The following is a 26,833-nucleotide window of genomic DNA, read 5'->3' as shown; positions in this document are numbered from 1 at the left end:
CCTTTGCTCCAGGGAAATTTACTCTCACTTTAGCATCTGAACTTTTTTCCCCTTGTGAATCTTGAATCAGGTAGAATGTTTAATTTCCCAGCAGGGTTCCATCTGGTGTTAATCAGTTACTGCTCCACCAGTCAGCAGGACTTCTGTGGTCTGCACTGGTCTTTGGATGCTAAATCCCTGCAATTTGTTGCTCTCTGAAACTTATGGTAGGTTAATAAGAGAAAGAAAATGCCCTCCTCTGCATTTGTTTCTTTCACAACTCTTAATTCCCCGACTTCTTGTCCTGCTTTTTAAGAGTTGTTTCATTCAGCATGTCCCTTACTCTTGATTACTTCCTTCACTTACCCTTCCATCTGCCTGCCCACTTTCCCGAGTCTGTTTATTGCCAGAGAGCACCAGGCGCTTTGCGTCCACAGCCGTTAATCTTAGAACACTTGACTTTTACCCTCCCTGCCCTTTCTCTCAGTTTCTTGATCCCATTCAATTTTCTCATGTCCTTTTGGTCAGTGTAGGACTTAGCTGTCCCTGCTGATGAATGTCATTGTGTCCCAGCATTCTCCGTTAGGCTATCCTGCGATGCAGCAGCCCTGCATTCCTATCAGCCAGACAGTTTAGTCACACACCTTGACTGTGATGAGGCAGAAGGCCCAGCCTAATGCTTCAGTGCAGTTACAGTCCCCCTTCTAGAAAGAGCGCTTTTTCACATGTATAACTTCAGTTGCAAATCCTTCCTAAAGGAAAAAGGGATGGTGGGAGGAAAGTAGCAGTGTTCTTTTGTCAAAGCAGATAACTGGTATGGCTTTTAAAAGATGATTGACAAGCTCAGTACTCTAGAGCAAACCCTGACATACGTCTCTTTCTCCTTACCTGCACAGAACAGGCATGAATGTATCTTTTTTCAGTGTTTATATGGTCTATTATTTTTTAAATACATCAATGTGCACAAAAACAATATTGTAGATACTGTGTTCTAACAGTTGGTAACTATTTTTCTCTCTAAATCTCAGATTTGGGTTTTTTTTTCTTATTATGAAGAAAACAAACGGCACAGCTAGGACTCCATCCTTACTGTCATTCCTTTTACTCCATTTGCTCTCTTCTGAAACCTACATCATTATGTTGGAGCTGACATACATCATTTCCATGCCTGTTCTGTGTGTCTGTATGAACATGTTAAATATAATAAACTATATATTTTACTTTAAAGTTTTATGTAAATACTCATAGTATGTTGGGGGAGGCTGCTCATTCATTCCTGGCTTCCCAGACCCAAAATAATCACACAGAAATCTGTATTAATTGCGATACTGTTTGGCCAATAGCTTAAGCATATTTCTGGCTAACTCTTATATCTTAAATTAACCCATTTCTATTCATCTGTATATCGCCATGAGGCTATGGCTTACTGGCAAGGTTCCGTGCATCTTTCTCCAGTGGCTATATGGCTTCTCACTGGCTCTGCCACCTTTCTCCCAGCATTCAGTTTTGTTTTCCCCACCTAGCTCTACTCTGCCCTATCACAAGCCAAGGAAGCTTCTTTATTCATTAACCAATAAAAGCAACACATGTACAGAAGGACCTCCCACACCAATAGTATTTTGACAATTATTTGATGCAATTAAATTCAATATGTTCTATTGTTGATAATTTTACCTGTTCTGCTCTATGAGTAAGTCCATAATATTTATTTACCCATTCCCATAGGAAAATAATTCCTCCTTTGACTATTCACTAAACAAATGGAGCCTTAAACTTCACAGACATGTTATGTTTTATGAGTTTGAAGGCCATGTGCTTACAGGAGGAATTTGTGGGTGAGAAGATAAATGAATATTCATCTTTACCAGATAACACCACACTGTTTTCTATAGTAACTGTATAATTTTCTATTTCTATCATCAAAACCTTAGAGTTCTCATTTTCCATATCCTTGCTTTTGTAATTGCCATAGGTATCAATGGTAAGTAATTATTATCTTCATTTATATTGTACTTTCCATTTGTGAGGCGGAGCATTGCTCATCAGCATTCTGTCAATCAGAATTTATTGTATAAAACAGAAACCACTGTAACAAATTGAAATTGAAAGGAATTAATATAGGAAATTAGACACCTACGAATTTATCTATGCTAGATCTCCAGGAACTCCCAAAACAATAATGTAAAACTGCAGGACTATTATATCCAACTTAAATTTGACCAGAGACCTTAACTAGTGCCTGAAACTCTGAAAGTACTAGAGGAAAACAGAGGGAAACACCAAAGGCAGCAGTTTACTCAGTAGTGTTCCAAACACAGGAAACCTACAAGTAAAGAGGAGACTCCGTGGATCACCGTTAACTGAGTTTTCTGTCCTGCCTGATTCTGCAGTCATATAGCCCCAAAGAAATCACACAGAGGTCTATATTTGTTGTAAGCTGATTGGCCCAGTAACTCAGGCTTCTTATTATCTAATTCTTATAACTTACATTAACCCATAATTCTTGTCTTAGTTAGCCACGTGGCTTGGTACCTTTTTTGGCGAGGCAGTCACATCTTGCTTCCTCTGAGGCTGGGTCACGACTGCAGAATGCACTTCCCTCTTCCCAGAATTCTTGTTGCCCCGCTTCTACTTCCTGCCTGACCAATCAGCATTTATTTAAAATATAAATGACAGGGTACAGACCATTGTCCCACAGCAGACCACAAAACAAAACACATGACTGGGGGGGGGGGGATATTGAAAGAAGAAGATAAGAAATTGTGAGGTGATCAGTGAGACCAGAATGCTGTGTGTGTGTGTGTGATTATCAAAGAATAAATTAATCTTTCAATCTTTCAAAGTGTATCTGGAAAGCATCATTTTGTCTTCTAACCCCCTATGTTGTGGTGAATTTGGTTCCTTAATCCTTAAAAAAGTACTACTTGATAGGACTGTAGCCAGGTGGTGGTGGCACATGCCTTTAATCCCAGCACTCTGGAGGCAGAGGCAGGTGGATCTCTATGAGTTCAAGGCCAGTCTGGTCTAGAGAACAAGTTCCAGGACAGCCAAGGTTACACAGAGAAACCCTGTTTGAAGGGGGGAAAAAGACTGCAAGCTCATTACAAATGGTTTTACCTGTCATCAGATTCTTACAGTAGTTAGAGAATAGCCGATTCTTTCATGCCAAATCCTAGACTGTTGGTTCACAAATTGCTTTATTCAAACCTATGTTCTGTCTGCATGTTGAGGGATCCAAACCTGGATGTGGTCAGATTTATCATGGAAAATGAAGACATTGTCACCTGTGCAGATTGAGACATACTGTTCTCTCTCACTAGCTATGTGGTGAACATGGGTCTGATTGACAGACTGCATAGCTGCTTCCTCTCAGTGCAAGGCCCAGTGGATGAGAATCCCAAGATGGCCACATTTCTGCAGCATGCCACAGGATTCTTACGTGGGATGTGTACCCTATGCTTTGCTGTGACTGGAAGGTAAGACTCGCATGTTGGAGCATCTCTTAAGTTTTGCCTATCTTTGAATTTCACTGCTGTGCATTACTCACTCAGCTCATCCCCTCTCTTTCCCTTGTCATTGGTTTTGTACATTGAGACATGGGTTGCATTTTTCATAGGGTGGAATACATATTCCTGCCAAAGTCTGCTTTCTCACTGGTGTCATGAACTTGACTGTCTAAAGACGCGAATCTTCCACTTCCTCTTCTGCTGAGATCCAGAGGTGTCAAGTGCTTCTCTGGCAGTCAGTTAGTCTGTGACAAATCATATATCAAGCCAAATCAGGCCATCAGCCCAGAACAGCACAGTTCACCAGCAAGAAATCGTGCTGCCTTCACCTCCTTTTAGTTAATCTCCTAAACTTTATTTTCTCTACTTTTCCTTCCAACAAAGTACCGAAGCAAAAGAATCATCCAACAACAGTAGCTCCCTGGAGGCACTTCTAACTCATGGCTGCAATGAAAGCAACGTGCCAGAAACTACTGTGGACTTGAGCACTGCCCTGTAAGGTGTCCTCAGAAATGATCATTCCCAGGCCAACAGGGTGGTTCAGGGGTTAAAACCCACACAAGCCTGATGGCCTGACTTTGATTCCCCCAATCAGGGTCGAAGGAGAGAACTGATAACCAAACTTGTTTTCTGACTTCCATGTGTGCATTGTTGCATGCATGTGCTCAGGACACACACACACACACACACACACACACACACACACAAAATTAATTAATTAAAAAGTCACAGTTCTCCAGAAAGGGCAGAGAATCTCCTGAGTGTGAGTCATCCACAATAGTGACTTGGTGTTTTGATAGGAATATGATACATCCCTGAAGCATAGCAAAGACATTCAGTAAAGTAGTTTACTTAAAATTAAAATCTAAACAGTGCTTAGTTGTATTTCATATTTTCTTACACTGTATATTTTAAAGGTTTTTCATAAAGAAAACAAGTTATTTGAAGTTTATAAAATCTAGCCTCTTAAAGAAATCTGCGCCACCTGCATCCATGGTACACGGAATGCAAGTGGGCACAGAGTTTTGTGAGAAAAGCATTTCCTCTAAAATGAACATTGGTTTAGTCCATTGCAAATAGGATCCCTAAACCCACCTAATCTTCCTTACTCTGACCCAGTCCCTCACCTCTGTGACATTCATAGGAAGATTAAAACTGTCTGAGACTTCAGGAAAGCAAAGATAACCTGTGTTGAATGTCTCACATAGTTACTTTCTATCCAGGAATGTAGACAAAGCCTGCCTTTCTGAGACTAGAATCAGGAAATAGTTGCTACAACACTGGGAAGAGTCTGGGCAGGAACAGCTCTGTCTGCGCATTGACACCAGTTTCAGGCACCACTCTGCGCACTTAGTTCCTACCTGCTGTTCTCTCAGACAACAAACCCCTTCGGGTCCTGACTCTTATCTGCAATGCACAGTATTGCAAACTTGCCAGCATTTTGTCTATGTTGCCTGTGCTCATTCTGAATTTAAATGACCATCACCAAGGTAAGTATATGCGGTTGGTGTGTAATTGTGGTCTTTACCTTGTGTTACACAATTTCAGTCATCTAAAGTCTGTGGCACTTGAAAGAAATCTAAAGGTCTTACCATCTCATTTCAATAGGGAAAGAACTGAGCCAAACTGAACTGAATTAGGACTCAAGGTTTTAACCTGGGTGCTTCCATCTCTACACTTGATGTAATTAATATTCAGAAGGTTAGCACATCTATTAACATGTGCAGTTAGACATACAAACTAATCACTGCAGTTATAGAGACTGTACACAGAGGAAGGAAAGCACCCAAGAGGAAGTTAAACACTTCAGCAGGCTGAGACTAAGTCTCACTTTGTTGCCCCTCTGGCCTGGAACTCCTTCTATAGCTCAGGCTGGCCTCAAATTCACAGAGATTGGTCTACCTCTGCCTCTCCAATGCCGAGATCAAAAGATGTAGTAGCCCACCTCACCCTGTCAGTAGGCTGACTCTTCAAGTGCGCCAGACAAGTAGAAGGAAAATGCACTGCAGTATATGGTAAAGCAGACAGAATTGCCGCCTTTGCCTGCCTGACAGTCCTATTTCTCCACCTAAGGATGTTCTCTGCCAAAGATCAGGGGAACAAACACACACACAGGAGTGACCCTCCAACAGGAAGCTAGTGAATGATACTCCAGCTTTCCTGTCCCTCAGTGGAACGATTCTGAGATATTTTCACTATGGTCTCACAAGGTTCCCGGCAATAGCGTATTCATCCATAATTTCTTGTTCACCTTTTTCACCTGCCCTACCTTCTCACACACACAAGAATGTAGTTATACCCATATCCTTGTTTAAAGATCTGCTTTGGGAGCAGCCCAAGCCAAAATACATGGATATTTAAAACTACATAGTGTTTTGTGTTCGATTTGATGTCCTTTGTGACTATGAAGAGTAAGGGGCCATTGACTGAGCTCCTTAAATGTTAGCTCTTATGAGGCTCAAAGGAAAACAGGGGCCTACTGCCACTGGCTTGTTTGGACAGGATCAAATTTCTATTCCAGATGGAGCACTCCTAAAAAATGTAGAGATGGATGCAGCCAAAGGATTAGCAAAGAGACTTTATCATGGTTCACATGAATAATATTGAGTGCCTCTAGACCCAGTGAAAGTAGAGAGGAGCAAATATATTAAGAGGAGGTAGAACAAATAAGATAGCAAAGGGCTTCATGATATGGGATATGAGATAAAGAATCTAGCTGAACCCCCAGGCTTCTGACTTGCAATTGTTGAGCAGTAAATGTTACAGTCTCCAAATTAGGGAAGGTTAAGTAGTTTGATAAGTAATTTGCTCTTTCTAAGAGTAAAAATTCTTAATTCCCCCAATATAATTTCTTTTTCCAACTTTATGTTTAGCAAATTTCTATTAACAGGACTTATTGCAAAAGTAGATTATTCTGTAAGTAAAAATAAGTCCAGGTGGTTCTGTGATATGATTTACCTAGGAAATTCTAGTAGAGTTTACATAAGCTACTATTCTCAAAGTCGGAAAAATAATCCCCAACTAGTCTTGTCCTTCTTCAGTCTCCCACCATTTCCTGAGAACCACAGCCAGTGCAGGGAGTAGTCTGCCACTCAGGTGTGTTCACATTTAATGTTTACAGGTCATTTGTGCTGTTCTCCTGTCTTCATAGACAGTTTATTTCTAAAGATGAACTAGAGCAGCCCGTCCAAGCATTTTGTTACATACATTAGAATTTCTATGCTACCTTACAGACCTGTCTCAAGAAGTAGGGCCTGTGGCTTTGCTTTATTGTAATAATTCACATAATACCTGTTTTGGCTGCAAGAGACTAGCTAGATCCAGAAAGTCAAGTAAAGTTTGTCCTTAAAGCTCTTTTGTGAGTAGCCAGAGTAAAAGACAAAGAAGAGCCTTGAGGCCTTTAAGAATCGCCTCTCGGACTGGCAGAGCCTGAGATAATTAAGCAGACTAATTGATAGCATAGGCTTTGAGTAAACACGCTGCAGTCTGCCAGCAGCCTGGCTTTTGTAATGGAGATTGAGCAGGTCCGCTTTTGGAGTCCTCTCCTATTGTGCCCTTAATCTTCTAATTTTTACCTAGCTGTTCTAAAAGACAGTTAGGGTGTCAGAATTTGTGCTGTTAATCTATGCTTCAGTGTGGGGGAGGGAAGAGTGAGCCCACGGTTTCTATACTAGGCTTAATTTTGAACAATGAATGTGTATTTACTTAAGTAAAAGTGAAAATGTGATAAAAGAATTGGCTTAGTTTAGAATTACTACAGAATTTTAAATTAAAATTGTTCACAAACTACAATTCTTACTCACTTAAACAAAACTGAGCCATATGTAATAGGATTTTCAAAATGCTTATTTCTGGCCTTTATGACTATCAGTTTTCCATTCTTGGTCTTACAAGAAGTAAAAAAGAAAAGGATAGTTTTAGGTCTCATGGTGGCACCCAAACCATAACCAGCTGGGCTCAGCCTCCTCTAAGGTGTGGACTCCTCAGCAGAGCTAAGAGTGTTTGTAAATGACAGTCAGCCCTGGATGGCACTCATTCTGCAGAACTGTAACTACAGTTATGCAGTAGAGGCAGCAGAGGATCAAGAAGCAGCAGGTCGAGAGTAACAGTCACATATATTAATGTTATAACCTTGCAAAACTTTCACTTCTGAGGGAAGAGAAGTAAGACATGGCTGATAACGATTGGCTAGAGAAGACATTGGAATTTAAAAATCATTTTATAAAAAGGAATTTTGTTGCTACATGTAATATGTTTTCCATTTTCATACCCAAACTGCACTAACAAAATATGTTGTAGCCAAAGTCTGAAAGCCCATGTCATAAAAAGATCAGAATGATTTATAATTTAGCCCATTAATTATGTGGATATAAATGAGTACTTCTCAAGTGTTTAAGGATGCTTCCAAACCATTTGTTCAAACAAAGGTAAACTTTTAATTCCGCCTCCCTACCTATCCATTCATTCATTGAACAAATATTTATGTAGCACTTGTTCCATGCCAGGTTCTATGCTAGACTTGGGAAAGAGCAGAAATGACTCAGGACTCTTATAGACCTGGTAAGTTAGGAGGAAAAAGAAGAAACATATACAAATATCCATGATAAAAGATGGTGAGAAAGAAGTTAGAGTGTAGTACATACAAGTACTTAGCAGGCTGTCCGCACATGTAAATGCTTAATAAATGTTGGCCACTATCATCACCATTGTCAGTAGATTTCAGAAGATGGAAAGGTCACTCTGAGTTTATAAGAGCTAGATATTTTCTGGAGTACCTAAAAATTAGTCCAGTACCAAAAAAATGATAATAATAAGAGTTGGTAATAAGGTAGTAATAGACATATAGAGTTGAGGTAAAGATAGACAAAAAAATAACATAACCAAAGACATAAAAGCAGAAAAACATGAGTAAAAAATACAGTTAGCTGAACTTTGACATGTTTGGTGGTGATTGTAATTCTTCCCAGATGATGGCAAGGCTAAAGTGTAAAAATATATATTATTTTCTAGTATGTTGTGGAGACAATCGTGCCATTAATAGCCTTTGAGCAGAAACATGGCCTGTTAAAAACCAAATTTTGAAGCATTAACAAGTACCATATGAATGATGTATTGGAGAGAAGAAAGTAGGTGTGACCATTAATATCTAAAGCAAAAGACAGATGGGAAAAGAAGTGTGTGTGTGTGTGTGTGTGTGTGTGTGTGTGTGTGTGTGTGTGTGTGTATGGTTCCAAGCCTTTGAGGATCCAGCTCCAGACTTATTATGATTGACCATTTCTCTGCATACCTCAGGTAATCTATATTTTATTGATTGAAAAAACCTTAAAATCACCCAATCTTGCAATAAGGTTTGAATCTTTTTAATGATCTTACCATTTTCTATTTGGGTACATCTAATGGCATGGGGCTTATTACTTACTACAGGGCCAGTTGTACCACTGATGGATTTCTGCAGCTTACAGAGTGTCTCCTCACAGCAGGCTGCTGCCTATGGTAGTCCTGCTCATTCCTTGCTATCATACAGAATGAGCTGATCCTGCCTTTCTCCCTGAATGTCTGTAACCTCACATTTCCTTGATTTTCTTCTCCCTATTCCAGTTGGCTACTGTGGCAGTGTAGCAGATTACCCCAAAGTCTCACAGAGTTTGTAGGTGAGAGGTTCTGTCAAGGTACAGAGAAGGATGAGTGATCTTTATTGCACAATGCCTAGGCCCTCAGGAGACTTGAAAACTAGAGGCCATCTGAGTTCTTACTCACATGTCTGTCAGAGGAGGCTTCTCTAGGGTAATGAAATTGTATCTTCGAAGGAGCCAGCCATGGGAAGAATCCAAGGGAAGAATATTCTAGTTGAAAAGAATGGTAAGGTTCTGTCTGGTTTTCTGTGTCCCAGAAACAAAACTGGTGGGTGCTGAATTAGATGAGGAAGAAAGTGATAGGAGAGGAAGTCCAGCCTAGGAAATGAGGGAAGACACACATAAGAAATCTGAGTTTTGCCAGGCATGGTGGCGCACGCCTTTAGTCCCAGCACTTGGGAGACAGAGGCAGGTAGATCTCTATGAGTTTGAAGCCAGCCTGGTCTACAGAGCAAGTTCTAGAATAATCAAGGATACACAGAGGAACCTGACCTAGAAAAACCGAAAAAAGAAAAAGAAAAACAGGAAACTTGAGTTCTATTCTAAGCTTGATGGAAACCAATTGGAGGTGTTTAAAGAGAATGACTTGTAAAGAAAAAAAATTTTCATACTCTATGAAGTATGGATTAAAAAAGCAAGAATGGGAGACAGAAAGCTCTGTGAGAAATGGCTGTCGTTATCATAGAGTCCCATTAGGACAGTTTTCTTCCCCAGTTACTCATCCTTTACTAAGCAAGGCAGAAGAGGCTATGGCAGATCCTCTGTGGCCCAGCTGAAAATCAGAAAGGAAAGACTAGCCAAAACGAGGACCCTTTTCTGTTTTCAGTACAAAAATTGAAACTATGGAGGTCCAAGTGTCTCAGGTGAGAGCCATTGTTGTTTGCTGTACCACATCCCTGTTGTGCACTTCCAAGATCTGGGGCTAGTACCAGTCAGTCACCCTGAGCTGCCTTCTCTCCCTGGAAGCATCTCTTTCCCCTTCCAGTCACCTTGTTTTCCCAGGATTGTACTGGGTCTTTTGTTCTTCACTCCTCCACTTCCTGGGCTTAGCCAGAGACTAACCGCCATCTGAAGAAGCTCAAAACCCCCAGCAAGGACTCTACACCAGAAAGCCCAAAGCTGGCATCTGACACTAAATACAATGTAGTGTGTGTGTTAAAAAGATGTGAAGATGGTGCACTGTGGTCCTTAGAGAGGTCTGAGTGTGATCTGCAGTCTGTGAAAGGTCAGGAAGCACCCCTCTGCCCTGCACCCCTGAGGGAACACAAACTGTGTGGCAATGTCTTTAGTACAACCTCCAGGACTATAAAATGCTACATTTATGTTGTTTGCTGCCAATAGGTTGTGGCAGTTTGTTCTACCAGCAATAGGTAGCCGACAGACCCACCATTACTGGACTGCAGCCTCCTCCAGTTTAAGGGCCAGGTCTTCCTTGCCTTTTGGTTCATTGTATTGGAGCACAGGCACTTTGGCTTTTGAGCAGAGTACCCAAGAGAGCATCATTCATTTTGTGTTCACACAAAGCCTGGTAAATGATGATGTCACTAGATGAGTATTGCCTGTCTTGGAATATCCCAGTGTCTAAGAGCCAAAAGTTGGAATTCTGCTGAGAAATAATTCACTTCTTGTTCAGTGAAGTTCGCATCCATCACCAGGGCAGGCACAGCCTTAATTCACTCCACACCAACACTGTGCACGGTTTCAGTACTGAAATTGAAGTTCCACAAGATGCCTCAGAGATTCTAGAAGTAACAGATGAATGAAGCAAAATCCCAGATGCTATGAGAATAGTCTAGATGGTCCTCAGCCCTATGGAAGGGAAGCATGGCTACTGTAAGCCAGGAAGATGAACACAGACAAACTAGGAACAAATGGGAGGGAAGGAGCTGCAGAGTCTGGAACTGCACCTCTCTACTGCTGGTTTAGGCTAGTTGAGGCCAGACATGTAATGGATGGCCTATGATTCATGCCTATGCTAACTGATGCTTTTTTGCCTAATTATACACTCCTGTAAAGCAGTGTTGGGACTGGCATGGTGGCACATGCCTTTAATCCCAGCACTCAGGAGGCAGAGGCAGGTGGATCTCTGTGAGTTCGAGGCTAGCCTTGTCTACAAAGTGAGTTACAGGACAACCAGGGCTGTTAAACAGAGAAACCCTGTCTTGAAAAAAAAAGAGCTGGATTTCAGGTGCTATATGTTATATGGCAGTAATGATACCCCAGTTATACTTATTCAAATCTGTTTTAGTGAATTCAAATAAATATTTCACTAAAATTTCTAGTACTGGAATCCAAATAAAAATACCTTAAAATCTGGTAAAAAAAAAAAAAATTGAAGTGCCTTTAAATTTTAAAGTGTGCTATACAAAACTTCACATCTAATTTTTAATATCTTTCATACATTTTTAAATATTTTTATTATTTTTTTTGAAATTTACATACAATGTATTTTATCATATTTATCCCTACTCCAATTCTCAACTCTTCCCCATCCATCCCCACTTTCCTGGCTTCCCACAACTTTGTGTCCTTTTTTCTCTTAATAACACATTTTTTAAGAAAAACTTTATAATGCATTCATGATGTGCATAAAACCATTTACTATGAACATGTGGGATTAAAGAGATTATAACTAAAAGTTAAGACTCAACAGGAACCAGGCATCTGCTGACGGCTAATGGTCTATATTTCAGGCTAAATCAGAAGTAAACATTGACCCAGAGAGGTGGCTCAGCAGGGAAAGAGCTTGCCCAAGCCTGAGGACCTGAGCCTGATCCCGGGGACTCACATGGTAGAAGAAGAAAGCAGACTCCCACAAGCTGCCCTCTGACCTCCACATGTGTGCTATAGTGCAAATGCACACATACACACACAAATAAATAAACTGACTGATGAATTAAAAAAATTACAGTAAATAAAAGGCCCTTGCAGCCTTTTTATATTTCATGAGATCACTTTAAGAGAAATATACTTTTCCTCAAAGCAATATTATATGCATTTTGAACCATTTCTACATCTCACTCCCTGAATGCTTGGTTGATTTTCATCAGCCAACACTTTTATTTCCTTAGGAGAATATTTCCAAAGACTGTGTTGTTTTATTAGCTGTTAAGGTCAGTCCTTTTCCCCAGGAAGCTGCAGGAAGAACACTGCTGGCGACCTTCTCTTTAAGCTTCCTGTTTGAGGCTTGATTTGTTTGTTTATTTGTTTGTTTGGCTGGCTGGTTGGTTGGCTTTTCGCATTTATTCTTTGGAAGAAAAAAATAGAGAATTCATGACTTTTAGTAATTGCTAAGAAAGATTATGACAATGTTCTTAGCAATAAAGCTGTATTCCTGAATATTTGTGTTAGAATATGCTAATAATCTACTGAAACCAGCAGGCTCAGTAAGGGGAAGTCAGCATTCACATTCAGAGTCCTCAAACTCTGATTACCAGCAATAGCGTTACACTCCTCAAGTTCTTAAACCAATTAAGAATTAGTGGCACTCGGCAAGAAGAGGCAGGCGAATCTCTGAGTTCCAGGCCAGCCTGGTCTACAGAGTGAGTTCCAGGACAGCCAGGACTACACAGAGAAACCCTGTCTCAAAACAAACAAACAACAACAACAACAACAAAAGAATTAGTTTTAGGGAGAACTGCTTTCTGATTTAGCCTGTTTGAACAGGCAGTTAACTAATTTCAACATGAGTCTCTTTTCAGACCCTATATAATAACTGCAAACAAATTAATCTCTTCTTGTGTCTGTAGTTAGGGTCTGACTCCTAGTTCTTTTGACTTTAATGGCAGGAAGCTAGCACCAACTGATACTCAACTAAAAAGTTTGTAAAAAAGTATTCCAAATGTGCCTATAATCAAAGTCCTTTTTAAAACTTTAATCTTTATATAGTAACATACTATAAAAAGACCTCCTTATGATGTCACAAAGGTGTATTATATTTAACAATATTCAGTGAATTACAGATTCTCACTAAAGAAAAGGCAGAGAGAAAATAAGAGATCACTTTCTGTTCTGTGTGAATGTTTTGGTCCTTGGGCGGAGCACAGGTAATAAGGCCTGTGTCATGCCCCTGCCTCTGCTACTTAAGAAGCTCATATGATCTGCTTTAGGTTGTAGTTGTTACATAGTGCACACCATGCATAAGAATAGTACCAACCCCAGCAACTGAGAGGATCCTGCTGTGTGCATAAGGTAATAGTATTCCATGGGAAGAACACAAGGATTTGTTATGTTCTGTGGTTGTGTTCTGAGCAGTATCAGAAACAGAACATATCTGAGACTTAAATGCTGACTAAGGTTATCAATAAAACTCTACTTCGATGCAACTACCAAATTAAAATGAATAAAACGATCCCTTTAGTCACGATACTAGAAACTCACCAGCCAGCCCTCTGAGTTCTCTAGTGATTTCTTCTGAATGTTTCCAGCAAGATGATGGAATAAGCATAGATCCTAGTGCCTCTCTCCCTCCTGCATTCTTGCTTGAAGGGTTGACAAATGATAGAGGAAAATCTGTTAATGTTCTGAGCTTGAGAAGGTGTCATTGCATGGTCACAGAGTAGTGTGGGCACTTCTTCTGAGGGCTGCACAGATGATAGAGTATTAGGAAGGACACTGAGCAGCATCTTAAAACTTCCCAGAGAAAAAGCCAAGTCCCATGAAAAAGTGGTAACTGACCTACTTGGAACAGCACCAAGGAACATTAGGGTTTGTCCCTGCTATAGTTAGAGCCCCTGCCTAGCACACCTTAAAACTTGCGTCTTCTTGGACCCAGTAAAAGAAAAAGGGGGAATTCTTTCCAAGTATAGTGACAAAAGTGTCCCTCGACAGCCTTCTGGCTCTGAGTGTGGCATGTACTGAACAGCTAGGGAAATAAAACGTAGAGTTTAAGCTTCGAGCTAGGCACCCTTGTGCCAGAGTAAACAAGGAAGGGCTCCATCACGTACTCTAGCAATGAGGTAAGGAGGGCTGTTTCCTCAGAGGGTAGTCTGTTGTTAGTAGCTGGAAGCTGGGGACGGGGAGATGAATGAATAGTTGGCAGCTGTATATGCTTTGACTGCATCTTTGTATGCCTTATTTCAGGAATGAGATAGATTTAGCAAAACCTTGCTGTCTCACTGTTGATTTTAAGAATTCATTTACCACTAAATTGCCTTTTCTGTCTCATCAGTAAAGCTACATACCTCAGTGACTAAGCTGAGTCTGCAGTGATCTATGTAGACCTAATCTTAGGGTTTGGGAAACTATGGCCTACATAACCTATCCTGCTAATGTATTTTTTATTCTGGAACAGGGCCTACAAAGCAGTTGAAGCATCTCCCTTTGGTATATGGACTTACTGCAGGTTTTTGAGGACCTATGTTTCCCTGGTAACCACTTCCCCTGAGAAGATTCCCTTTGTAGGTCTAGAAAAGGAAACTATGGATCTCTGAGTCCATAAAGCTCCCACAGACTCTTTACAATTTGCCCAGATGTAGGCACTAGAGATAGTAGGGGTATCCTAGGCTGCCAAGTACAGGAAGGGCAGTAGCAACCTCAGCACCAACTGCATGGTGCTCAGTTACCACAGCGGAGCAGGCTGCTCCCCCAGGGAAAAGAAAGGGAAGCCACATTCACTAAGTGGGGAAGGCTACATTTGTTTCTAGAGGTTTCTTGTTACCTCATTACACAACTCAGATGGTTTGCTTTTTAATGGTCTGCTTGTTGTGTTTCATTTAACCTATAAAAATGCTAACATGTTTCTTTGTCAGGTCCTGCAGCATATTTGACAATAATCACCCAGATCCCACAGGGCTGGCAGCTGCTCTTCAGGCCACAGACTTGGCTGGAGTTCTACACATGCTCTACTGTCTCCTCTTCCATGGCACCATCTCAGACCCCAGCTCTACCAGTCCCAAGGAGAGTTACACCCAGAACACCATCCAAGTAGCCATTCAGAGTTTGCGTTTCTTCAACAGTTTCGCAGTTCTTGATTTGCCTGCTTTTCAGGTACTAAACCTTGATTCAGGTTGTGTTAACCAACAAAAAAGTTGCTATGTGTGTGTCCTTGCATGTACATGTGGAGGCTAGAGGTGGGAGCTGGGTATCCTCCTCTCTCACTGGCTGTCTTATTTATTTATTCATTCATTTTAGAAAGGGTCTCCCTATGTAGTCCTGGCTGGAACTCCTACATAGAACAGTTGGCCTTGAAATTTACAGTGCTAGGAATTGAACCTGGGTTCTCTAGAAAAACAACTAATGTTCCCAACTGCCGAGCCATCTTTCCAGTCTCCAAAAAGTTAATCTTTTAATGTATATATAATGGGAGGTTCTTCTCTGGGTTCTGAGATCCAAGATTACAGTAAATAGAATTATAAAGCATATGTACCATTCATTAAGCTACTGATCTTGGTACAATGCTAAATGTTCCTCATGTGCTTTCTCATTTATTCTCATATATACTATGTAAAATGTTATTGTACCCATTTTACAGATGGAGAAACTAATAAATAATTTACCTACATTCTATTTAGCTGAAATAAGATTAGTTACCATGACTCTCCACTCTTTAAATGTAGCCTATGCCATGCTGCCACTTACAAAACTTCCATCCTGAATTCTTTAGATAAAGGTATTATCATCCTGTCAACTTTTAAATGTTAAGGAAACTAATGGCTTCTTATAGAATAGAACCAAAATTGATTATTTTGATTGATATAACTCTCTGGATGATTTAACTGATTTGTGTCCAAAGTAAAGGTCATTTATACATAACTGTACAAAGTGCTATAAATTTTTATAGCTAAAGAAAGAAAAATGGCTTTTGCTATAATACCATGCTGTCAGCTTAAAAACAGACTTTTTTTCAAGTAGGAAATTTAATTTTCAAAAACACTGAACCTGTGCAACAGAGCAAGCCCCAAGGAATAGACTTTCCCTGTCCGTTTATTAACTGCCAAGTGATTTCATTAAAAAAGGAGCAAACTTGGCAGGTGATGAACCCATAATCTAGATGAATTACTTGTTGAGGGGGAAAGGGCTGTAGAGATGCACACTGAAGACACTGCGCTCTGCTACCCTGAGCTGGAAGGAACACTTCTGCTTTGTAACTGGTGACATATTGTCAGTTCATTCTTGTCCTCTAGGATTCTGTTAAGAAAGGAAGTTAGTGAGTTGTATGGTTGGAGCCTGTACTTTATAGTTACTTTATCCATCACAAGGACAGAAGACCTTCCTCTAGGATCAATGTGTTCTGCTTCCAAAGCAGCTGAAGTAGCCTTTGCTGTTAACTGCAGTCTTCAGGGTTTTGGTAGTTTACAGCACACCTACATGAGAGAATCTGTTCCAGACAATGTCAGGGATTGCTACTTCTGGTTGCATATGACATTTTTTTTTAATCAGAGGACTTCAGAATATAGAATCCAGTAGTAGTCCCATCAGTTAGATCCAAATAAAATGATTTCCTTGTTACCATAGATTATGAAAAAGTATATACCTAATCCAGTTGTTTTTATGAATTTAGAAAAAACACATTTGAACTTAATGGAGTAAACAATAGCAATGTGATCAGTTTTATTATGATCTCAGACTCTGTGAGTATATAATTCATATAGAGAATTCTGTAGCTCATGAGGGTGACTTGACTCTACTCCATGATGACAAGGCTTCAACCAAGAGAATCACTATGCTAAAGGAGGAAAAAGGAGGAAGGGAGCCAGACAGCAGTGGCACAGGCCTTTAATCCCAGCACTCATGAGGCAGAGGCAGGTGGATCTCTCTGAGTTTGAGGCCAACCTGGTCTACACAGTAAGTTCCAAGACAGGATTCAAAGCTACACAGAGAAACCCCATCTCAGGAAGGGGGAAAAAAAAAGAAAGAAAAAGGAGGATAAAAGGAAGGATAAGCATGTCTCACGGAGCTAGGAACTGAAATTATCTAGAGAATCCTTTGCTCATGGTTGGTGTTTGGGATAACTCAAAGGCAACGCTTGAGTACTAGCCAGCTGATAGTCTATATACAGCTTATCTATATGATAGAGACTTCTCAAAAGATTATGATAGCAGAATCCTGAGGGGAATGTCCTAAGACGAAGTTTCTGGAAAGCAAGTGTTCCAAAAGAACCAGACAGCATGACTTTTCATGACTTATTTTGAGAGGTCATATAGCTATATATCAAGCACACTCTGCTTAGTCCTTAGAAACTGGGGCAAGGGGACTCCTACAATTTGAGTACAGCTTGTACTGCATTACTAGGCCCTGTCTCAAAAACAGTGTTAAGGGGACTGAAAGATGCGCAGCAGTTCAGATCCTTGGCTGCTCCTGCAGAGGACTCTGGTTCAGCTCTCAGCACCCACGTGAAGCTGAAAAACATCTGCAAGGTCAGTTTCAGGTGATCACATGATCTCTTCTGGCTTCTGCAGGCACCAAGCATGTGTGTGGTATACATATATACATGCATTGCAAGCACTCATGCATACACATAAATAATATATATTTTAAAGATAATAATAATAATTTTTAAAGCCTATCATGTTCTGTGCTTAGAGAATAGGGAGAGGGAGGGAGGGACGGACAGAGGAAGGAAGGAAGGAAGGAAGGAAGGAAGGAAGGAAGGAAGGAAGGAAGGAAGGAAGGAAGGAAGGGAAGGAAGGAAGGAAGGAAGGATAAGAAGAGGAGGAGGAAGACATGAATTCAAGACCTTAGCTACATAGTGAGCAAAAGGCCAGCCCAGGCTACATGAGACCTTGTCTTAGAAAAACAACAATAACAACAAAATTTCTCTATATAAAGTGTGTGTGTGTGTGTGTGTGTGGTGTGTGGTGTGTACTACTGGTTGGATCACTCATAAACCTCCTAGACTGAAAGAGAGCCATAGGTCTCACCTTTAGCAAGAGAATGGTGAAATATGTGAGGGCATTTATGAACCACACCAGTGTTTAGCAAGCTAGATGACTCATCTGTCCACACAGACACCACTGATGGTCACATCACACCTCCAGCTATCACAGGAATTTAGAGTGCCAAAGACTCAATGCTCATCAAGCTCCTGCGCCCGGAGTTAGACTGACCCTACTAATCCCATCACATAGATTGTATGGCCTTGGACAAGCCATCTGAGTATTTAAGATTCAGTACCTTCGTCTAAAGCAAATTAGAAACATCCACCTTACAAAAACAGAAGATTAAACAAGACTGCACGATGCCGTTGTGCTAGCCAGGAAGTGCTAGACCCCAGACACATGAGCTGACACCCTCTGGCCTCTGAGTCTGGGCCTTCCCTGGGCAGTCCACTTGCTGGGCATTTCTGTGGATGCTGTTCCTGAGTTCCTTACTGTGTGGCTTATAAAGATAAAGCATTTCCTCAGCCTCCTGGGAGGCGTTGGATCAGAAAGTGCCAAATGTAGCATTCATGCTTCTCTATATTGCTTCAGAGCCACGTTTCTGTGTGCTCATTGTCTGTCATAACAACAAAAGGGTAGTCCATTAGAACATTTTCATCATATACCAATAAGTCTGTTAAAATACTTCCTCCCTCAGCAAAGAGCGGGATCCTCTCTGAAATCATACTGGCACAGATGGCCTAGAGGTCAGTGATACTGTACATTGCATTTGCAGTGACAGTTTTAACAATTGAAGGTGGTCTCAAGAAACAAATCAATGTTCTGACTTGGCAATTAATTCTGGCTAGAAAGGAAATATAGTTTCCTTGAAAAATTGGTTTGATTTTTATATTCAAACATACATGCCCTTTGACCTACTCTTATCAGGGAAGGTTAAACAGAGGGCACTAGGTCACAGCATGCTGGACGTGACTAATTAAATAAGGGCTGAACTGAGAAGGTGTCAGGACTTGATTTAAAGGAGCAAAGCCCTCCTAAAGTGTCTTTGGGGCTTGAAAAATATTTGGGGTGGGGGTTGTCTTGGGGCAGTATAACCGTGACAGAGGCACGCGTGCAGCCTGCAGTCCTTGTGTCACAGCAGTGCACCTGAAGGGCTGTGTGTCACCCCATTTAGACAGTGGGTTTGCTGGAATTTCCAGCCTACAGCCATCAAACCCAATAAGCCCTCAGATAAAGAGACGAGTTTTAAACCGGTGGCTTTCGCAGAGGCCGGCAGCAGTGCTCCGCTCCAGTGTGGGCTGCAGCGCACTCTGCGGGCTCCGCCTCTCCCCTTTGCCCTCCTGTCGCTCTGTCTGCTTGACATGTTTATTAAATAGAAGCTTCAGGCTGCACAGGCAGACTCAGACTCTCCTCCCGAGTCACCCACCACTGACAGTACATAGGCTGTCTGGAGAAAAGATCCCAGAAGCCTCCTAGCTGAAGAGCTCCTAAGTTTGGGGGGAAGATTTTCTGTTTTGGTTTGGTTTTTCACATTCTTTTGGTAGCCTTTGTTTTAGAGCACTATTTATTTGAATAACAATTCTTATTTAGATTTATTTTCTATTTGAACATAAGTAAATAACTAGAAATAGGTATTTATCTCTATATACAAAGGTGGGGAATATAGCCCAGTGGTCAGTGTCTTCTTAACATGTGCGAGGCCCTGGGTACAATCCCCAGAGCCTACAAAAACACCAAATGTCTTCGCTATGTACAAGAATATATTTCCCTTCAGAAAAAGTGTTAGAAATTTAGCTTACATGGTACATTCACAGATAAATTTTAGAATTTATACACTTCTGCATATTTTCTACAATAAGAATTCTTTACAAATGAGAAAATGTAAGTTATTAAGCCATGTATTAAATAACTGTTTTAGGTAGACAGTGTCTTGATCCTATTTTCTGTCCTTCAGGTTAAACATTACATTTATTTTGACCATTTACTAGATTTAGAACACCTGAGCACTCGTAGTACTGTAGAAATATATCAGGTTCATGATATTTTTGTCTCATATTGCTTCATTTGGGCATTTTGTCTTATTGGTCTTTTACTTGTATATTTTGGTTTCCTTTGGGGGGTGCTGTATGTGTTTCTCATTTGTTTTTGGTTTTGTTTTTTAAAAAAACAGTGTAGAGGTGGGTCTGAAGATTCTGGGAGAGTTTGGAAAGGGAAAAACATATAGTGTATGAAAAAATCCAATTAAAAATAATATAGAAACTTTAAAAATAAAATAAAAAGATAAAGTTCCAGGTTCAAGCAAACTTCCTTACACTTGACACCTAGGCTGTCTGAAGGTCAGGAGCGTCTGTAACTTGCACCATTGGTCTCTCTCCACTTTTCTAGGAACAGGAATTCCGCTGTTAAATACATGCTATAAATGTTTAAAACAAGACGAGAAAGAGATGGCATGCTCCTCTAGCTGCGTAGCAGAGAGTGTGCAGAGCCTTGTCTTGCTATATGATGTGCAGCCGTGGCTCTTCCTGGGCTGGGAGTTCTAACTGTTCCTTGTCTGTCAGTCTATTGTAGGGGCAGAGGGCTTGTCCCTTGCATTCCGTCACATGGCTAGCTCCTTGCTGGGCCACTGCAACCAAGTCTCCTGTGAAAGCCTCCTTCATGAGGTCATCGTCTGTGTGGGCTACTTCACTGTCAACCACCCAGATAACCAGGTAAGAGGCTCTGGAAGTTACCTTTGATTACTCCCAGCAATGAGGGTGTGAGGTATTGGAGTGAGAAAAGGCAGGCTGGCCTGCTGGAACCCATCTGTCCTGTGTGAAGGCCCTTAACCAGGCTCCCAGGATATGTTGATGGCGTTATCTCTCTGAAGATATTTGATCTGCACCAGATAGCCCAAGGGCCTCCTCTTAGAGCTAGAAAGGTAAAATCTTTTCTACAGAAGCTTCCGTTCCCTCCTATACAGTCAGCTTCCACTCCCACACTGCATGAACTCTGATGCCCTCACTGTGAGAAGGAAGAGTCTGCATCTCTTGGCTCAGGTCACTTAGTAAAACATATAAAGCTGTCCTTGGCCTTCCTCTGCCTGGGTGTTCAGAGGTTCCAGATGTTTGGGGCAGAACCTGAGAGTGCAAGGTTCTGACTTCTCCTGCTTGAGTGACAGCTATAATTTTGCTCTTGGCTGCTTTTTTTTTTTTTTTTTTTTTTTTTTTTTTTTTTTTTTTTGGTTTTTCGAGACAGGGTTTCTTCTGTAGCTTTTGGAGCCTGTCCTGGAACTAGCTCTTGTAGACCAGGCTGGTCTCGAACTCACAGAGATCCGCCTGCCTCTGCCTCCCGAGTGCTGGGATTAAAGGCGTGCGCCACCGCCGCCCGGCTTTGCTCTATTTGGTTTCTGAGTAAAGGTTCTTCTATGAATGCATTCTCCTGCTTTATGAATGTGGAATTTTGTTTGTTACGAATTGGAAGATGATAATAAATCACCTTCTTCTTCCCACTTTATTTTTAAGTAAATTATGGAACAGCTAACATATCAAACTATTTCTTAACCACCTAATTTATATAGTTTTATCTAGGCAGAAATATGATTGTATAGGTTATAACTGAGAAAAAGATCCTAACAGCCCACTAGCTTTTACTCTAAACTTGCTGGTTTTTATTTTAATCTAATCTCAAATAAATGTGCCTATTAGATATACCAGCCTAGAGCACACTAGAGGAAGGCGAGAGAAGAGATAGGTATGCTGTCAGAGCCACATACAAGACAAGAAGTTGTGCACTAAGAGCTGCCACTTCATGTCCAGTGAGGAGGAAAGGACAGAGAGAACAGGGCAGGCTCAGAAGACCACAGTCACAGCCTTGTAGGTTTACAGGAGCATTTGGCTCTTAGTAAGCATGGGGACAAAGTGGACCTTTGGTGCATTCTCTGTAAGAATGGCAAAAAATGGACAGTCTATTTTAGAAAAACATTCTTGTGGTTAAAATATTGAAGATGTAGGAATAGTAATATATACAAAATTTTAAAAAAATCCTTTGCTGAGAGCCTGTTGCCAGGAGGCAATTATTGTCACATCCCCACATAGAAATACCCAGGAATCTCCTTCCCTTGCAAACAGCCAGGGTTTTATCCTTTCTAAGGGTCTGGCCCATTAGGTTGACAAAGCTTTTTAAAAACTACTGAGGAAAAGATAAGTGAGGGGACTGTTCTGTGTGGATTTCTTCCCTTTGTGTGTCTCAGTCTACTAAATGATTTTTATATCACTTTAACATTTCTTCTAGTGTTTATAACCACAAAACAGTCCTTATTATGAAAAAGATACCGAAAATAGAGAGAGTAAAATGGAATCCCTGGTGTTTCTGATTCCAGCATCTGAGATGCCACCAGCAGGCTTCATTTGCACGTGTACTCATGTCCTGTTTCCTGTATACTTCATATTATACCAGAATATTATTCTTAATGGCTTTACCTTGTGTGACACTCATAGTTTACCTAACAGTTTCCTGTTTTATACATAAGTGGTTGTGCTGTATATCATGACACTCTGCTGCACTTGTAGAGAGCTAGTTTGTGAGTGAGCTGTTTGACCATGTGCAGTGCCACATCAAAAGGTTCCGTTCTTTCAGCACATTTCATGCTGCTGTGCTTTGAAACTTTTTGTACAAACCAGCTCCATTATGATAAGTTTATGGAATGCAGAGTTCTGTGCGTTTCTGAATTTTTCTACAGATGCTAGATCACACAGTAGTTCTCTCCTTTTAGATAAGCACACACTTTGGTATCTCTGGTCTCACCAGAGAGATCGGATACAGAGGCACATATATTTGAAGAGATAAGGAAAAAGGCAGCTGAAGTGGATAGATAGAGCATTAAGGTAGGAGTGGAAGAGAAGGGAGACTTAGGAGCAGGGAAGACGTAGAGGAGCAGGAGGCTTCAGCAGTAGCCATTGCCCCAGAAGGCTACTTCTTCTAGAAGAAGAAAAAGATGCAGTAAGATTTGGAGGTTACTGTTGAGAAATGAGCTCACTCAGAGGATGAAATTAGAAAAGTGAGAGAAACCAGACCTTGTGCTCCAGCGCCTTGTACTCCGTCACCTTGTGCTCCTGCATCTTGCCTCCCACGAGGGCAAGGGACTGAACTGATCCTTTGCTTCTGCTCTGGAAGAGAACCAGTGAAGTCAGGTCTGCCTGAGATAGTTGCTGAAATGCAGCAGTTTACAAGGAGAAAACAATGTGTTAAAATACAAAACACTGGAAACTGATAGCAAAGGTAGTAATTGTAAAAAGCAAAGATTTGTAGCAAAGCAGTTAGTAAGAATCACCCCTGAGCTGTAGACCTTGGTGCTGTTATCCCATGTGTTGTCTGTCACTCTTCAGCCCTGCAGTGCCATCATCATCCACAGCTGAGTCCTACTTCAAGTAGGTGGGTAGAGGGTGGGGTCTAAGAGGTACAGTAAGCCTGAAACAAAGAACAGTGCTAGGAGACTTAAAAAAAGTCAGGTGTTGCTAGGCATGGTGGCGCACGCCTGTAATCCCAGCACTCAGGAGGCAGAGGCAGGCAGATCTCTTTGAGTTCGAGACCACCCTGGCCTGGTCTATGATGTGAGTTACAGGACTGCCAGGACTGTTACACAGAGAAAACCTGTCTCAAAAAACAAGGAAGGGAGGGAGGGAAAAAAAGAAAGAGAGAGAGAGAGAGAGAGAGAGAGAGAGAGAGAAAGAGAGAGAGAGAGAGAGAGAGAGAAAGAGAGAGAGAGAATGAAAGAAAAGAAAGAAAGAAAGAAAGAAAGAAAGAAAGAAAGAAAGAAAGAAAGAAAGAAAAGGGAAAGAAGTTAAGCCTATCCACTGGTGGTCAGTGATATGTGTCTTGAGCAATGCGAGATGGCAGTGTACTACAAACTCTCATTCTTCCCTCCAAATGCAAATGCCAATATGGGGTGTCTGGGCATATATGTGTGTCTCATTCCAGGAGACCCATAAGGATCCTAGGAAGATGTAAATAAACCCAGACCACAGTTTAGGAAGTAGAGGGCCTGGTTTTTAGCTCAGCTCTGCTTCTACCTATCTTAGATGAATCTTCTACCTTTAGATTTATGGATCAGTAACTGTTGAAAAGTAGAGTAGTTCTTGAGAGCAGTGACATTTACAATGTGTGTGTGTCTGCGCGCACGCGTTGTGTGTGTGTGCACGTGTGTGTGCGCGCGCGCTCACGCATTTGCATTGCTACTGAGCACACACGCATTTGTAATGCCGCTAAATTGTAGGGCTAAAATGTTCCAACTACTAAATTGTGTGTTATGTCTATTTCACATGGTAAACAAAAAAGAAAGAGAATGAGAAAGATTGTAGTAAGATGCTCTTGCCTGAAGATACCTTGAGCCTATACCTTAGTCTGAGACTAAGCTGGTTGTTGGTGGTGCATGTATTTAATCCCAGCATTTATGAGGCAGAGTTTAAGGTCTGGTCTACAGAGTGAGTTCCAGGAAAGGTTCCAAAGCTACACAGAGAAACCCTGTCTCGAAAAAAGAAAAAAAAATGTCTGAGACTAAAACCGTAGACACCAGCATTCTGGTTTCAGGAGGACTCTCCACCTTTTGTGGTTTCTAGATCCTCCTTACTCTCCTCCAGACCCTGTCAACACCAGACAGCCTAATTAATAAGCTGCCTGCCCCCTTAGTTTTCCCAGTATGGGCTAAGGAGAATGAGAACCATTGGCAGACACAGCAGACTTCTCACGGGTTTGCTCTGCCATGCCATCACCAGCCACAGTTGTTTTATCTGCTGGGTCCCCTAGCCCAAGTGGGGATCTCTGTGCCATGCTCTGTGGGCTAGTCTACATAAGGAGGACAGCGTAAGGCAGACAGCCACAAGTCACTGAGGTGACGACAACTTGCATCCAGTGAAGTCGGGAAGTTTTCTACAGATAAAAAGGTATTTGCTTTCCTTTAAAATGGAACTTGTTTTTGTCAGAGGGGGGTTCGAGACAGGGTTTCTTTGTGCAGCTTTGGAGTCTGACCTGGAACTCACTCTTAGACCAGGCTAGCCTCAGACTCACAGAGATCCACCTGCCTCTGTCCCTTGAGTGCTGGGATTAAAGACGTGCACCACCACCCCTGGCTGAAATGGAACTTTTTGATTGCCTCTCTATCCACCACAAACTCTGCAGTTTGCTAAGTGAACATTTGCTCAGGAGGTGTGGTAAGAGCAGTTATAAGCTCTTACCCCCATGTCCATTTTTGTGGAGCTTTTATCCTAGAAGGTCCTCTGGGTAGCCTCACTTCAGGTGGCAGCAGCCCAGCGGTACCCCTTCCCAGCCACCCCTGTTCTCAGCCTTGCACAAGCTTCTCTAAATCAAGGGAATGATTATATGGAGAAAAGATAACCCTCAGCTCAGGTAGGTCTCATGTTAATCTGCAGGCATGTTTTTCAAGAGAGGATTCTTCCTTTCCTACTGGGGAAGCAGCATCTTTATCTAACAGGTAGGATTGGGTCCTGAATCTTGCTGCAGCCTAAATCTGTTTAATTAGGTAACTGCTTTGCATAAAAGATTGACTTTTTTTTATTTGCCACCACTTAGTCAATTAACTAGAAGGGCTGAGCCCCATGATACCACAGATCAGGAGAGCAAGCCAGATAATAAAAGTAATGCCCTGTGTGTGATTGAACCATCATCTGTTTCCTATAGGTTTGCAGTGTAAAGTTAAAATGATGTTTTAATCAAAAGCTTCCCTGTAATTTACAGCATTTTCATGACTTTCTAAATTCTTTTCCATTTAATTATTATAATGAACATAATTAATATGTGCTGTCAGCTCTTTGCTTTATTTACATTGTATTGGATAATTAAATTTGGTCTGATAATTAAATTAACTCAAATGAAAGATTGTATGACTGCCTGAATATTACTATCCTGGGAATAAGCACCTTTGCATATTCATTTAGATTAGTGTCTGCCTTTCTCATTTGGAAAGGCCTGATAGCTTCCAGGTATCCCAGCTACAGTGTTAGGATAATTGAAAGAAAGGATAGCTTTGGCCCACCCGCCCGCCAAGCCTCTCTGCAGTACCAGGAAGTAGATAGCAGAGCTTTATACTTTCTCAATTCACAATCCCTTTTTGTCCAAAAATTATTTCATGACCCTGAGTGCATAGGTATATAAAATAGGTATAGAATTATATATATTAAAAAAGAAAAAAAGAATCTGAAGAAAAAATACAATATTAACTGATAATAAGTTGTAAGGAAATTTATTTAAAACAATCCTTGGTATACATGTAAGCATACTATTTACTAGAAGCTAGAGCAGATGTGCATACTAATTAGATTATTTTTACATAAATAATTAAATATTGGCTGAATATTTGATACAGTAGATCATAAAGCATCTTCAGTGGTTTTCAGAGTTGATTGCTATTTATAATCATCAATATTAAGACCATCTCACACACACACACACACACACACACACACACACACATACATATAATGCAAAATGGCAAAAGTCCATTTAGCAGGAAGGGTAGCCTTTCACAGGGAAGAGCACACAAACTGTTTGTTCGGTACTGAAAGGTCAACCCTGAAAATGTATCTACAAGTAACATCACTCATCAGGTTGTATTTAGGAATATATGCATATGCAAATACATATGTGCATGCAATGACAATTAGTGAAAAAAAGAAGCCACGAATTTGAAGGAAAGCGGAAAGGATTATATTGAAGGGTTTGAAGGGAGGACAGAAAAGGGAGAAATGTAATTAGATATAATCTCAAAATTAAATTTCTTAAAGTATTTTCAGGACTCTTGAAATTATTAGAAATTCTGTCCTAACCTGAAGAGAAATTAATTTCATAGTTTTTTATGAAACTCAAGTCAGCAACTCCAGTAGCAATTTTTGAAATCAAACATTAT

General features: G+C 40.9%; 1 protein-coding gene across 2 annotated transcripts in view; it reads left to right on the top strand.

The window, feature by feature from the left end:
• Scaper (S-phase cyclin A associated protein in the ER) overlaps positions 1-26,833 on the top strand; it is a 378,485-nt gene that overhangs the window by 327,454 nt on the left and 24,198 nt on the right. For both annotated transcript variants that reach the window (XM_038323850.2, XM_038323851.2), the window contains exons 27-29: positions 3,300-3,455; positions 14,869-15,106; positions 20,496-20,645. In XM_038323850.2, coding sequence (XP_038179778.1) covers positions 3,300-3,455; positions 14,869-15,106; positions 20,496-20,645 — 544 coding nt within the window. The remainder of the gene's footprint in view (positions 1-3,299; positions 3,456-14,868; positions 15,107-20,495; positions 20,646-26,833) is intronic.

Source organism: Arvicola amphibius, chromosome 3 (assembly GCF_903992535.2).
Source record: "Arvicola amphibius chromosome 3, mArvAmp1.2, whole genome shotgun sequence".
Lineage (NCBI taxonomy): Eukaryota > Metazoa > Chordata > Mammalia > Rodentia > Cricetidae > Arvicola > Arvicola amphibius.
This window is presented reverse-complemented; position numbering and strand designations above follow the sequence as displayed.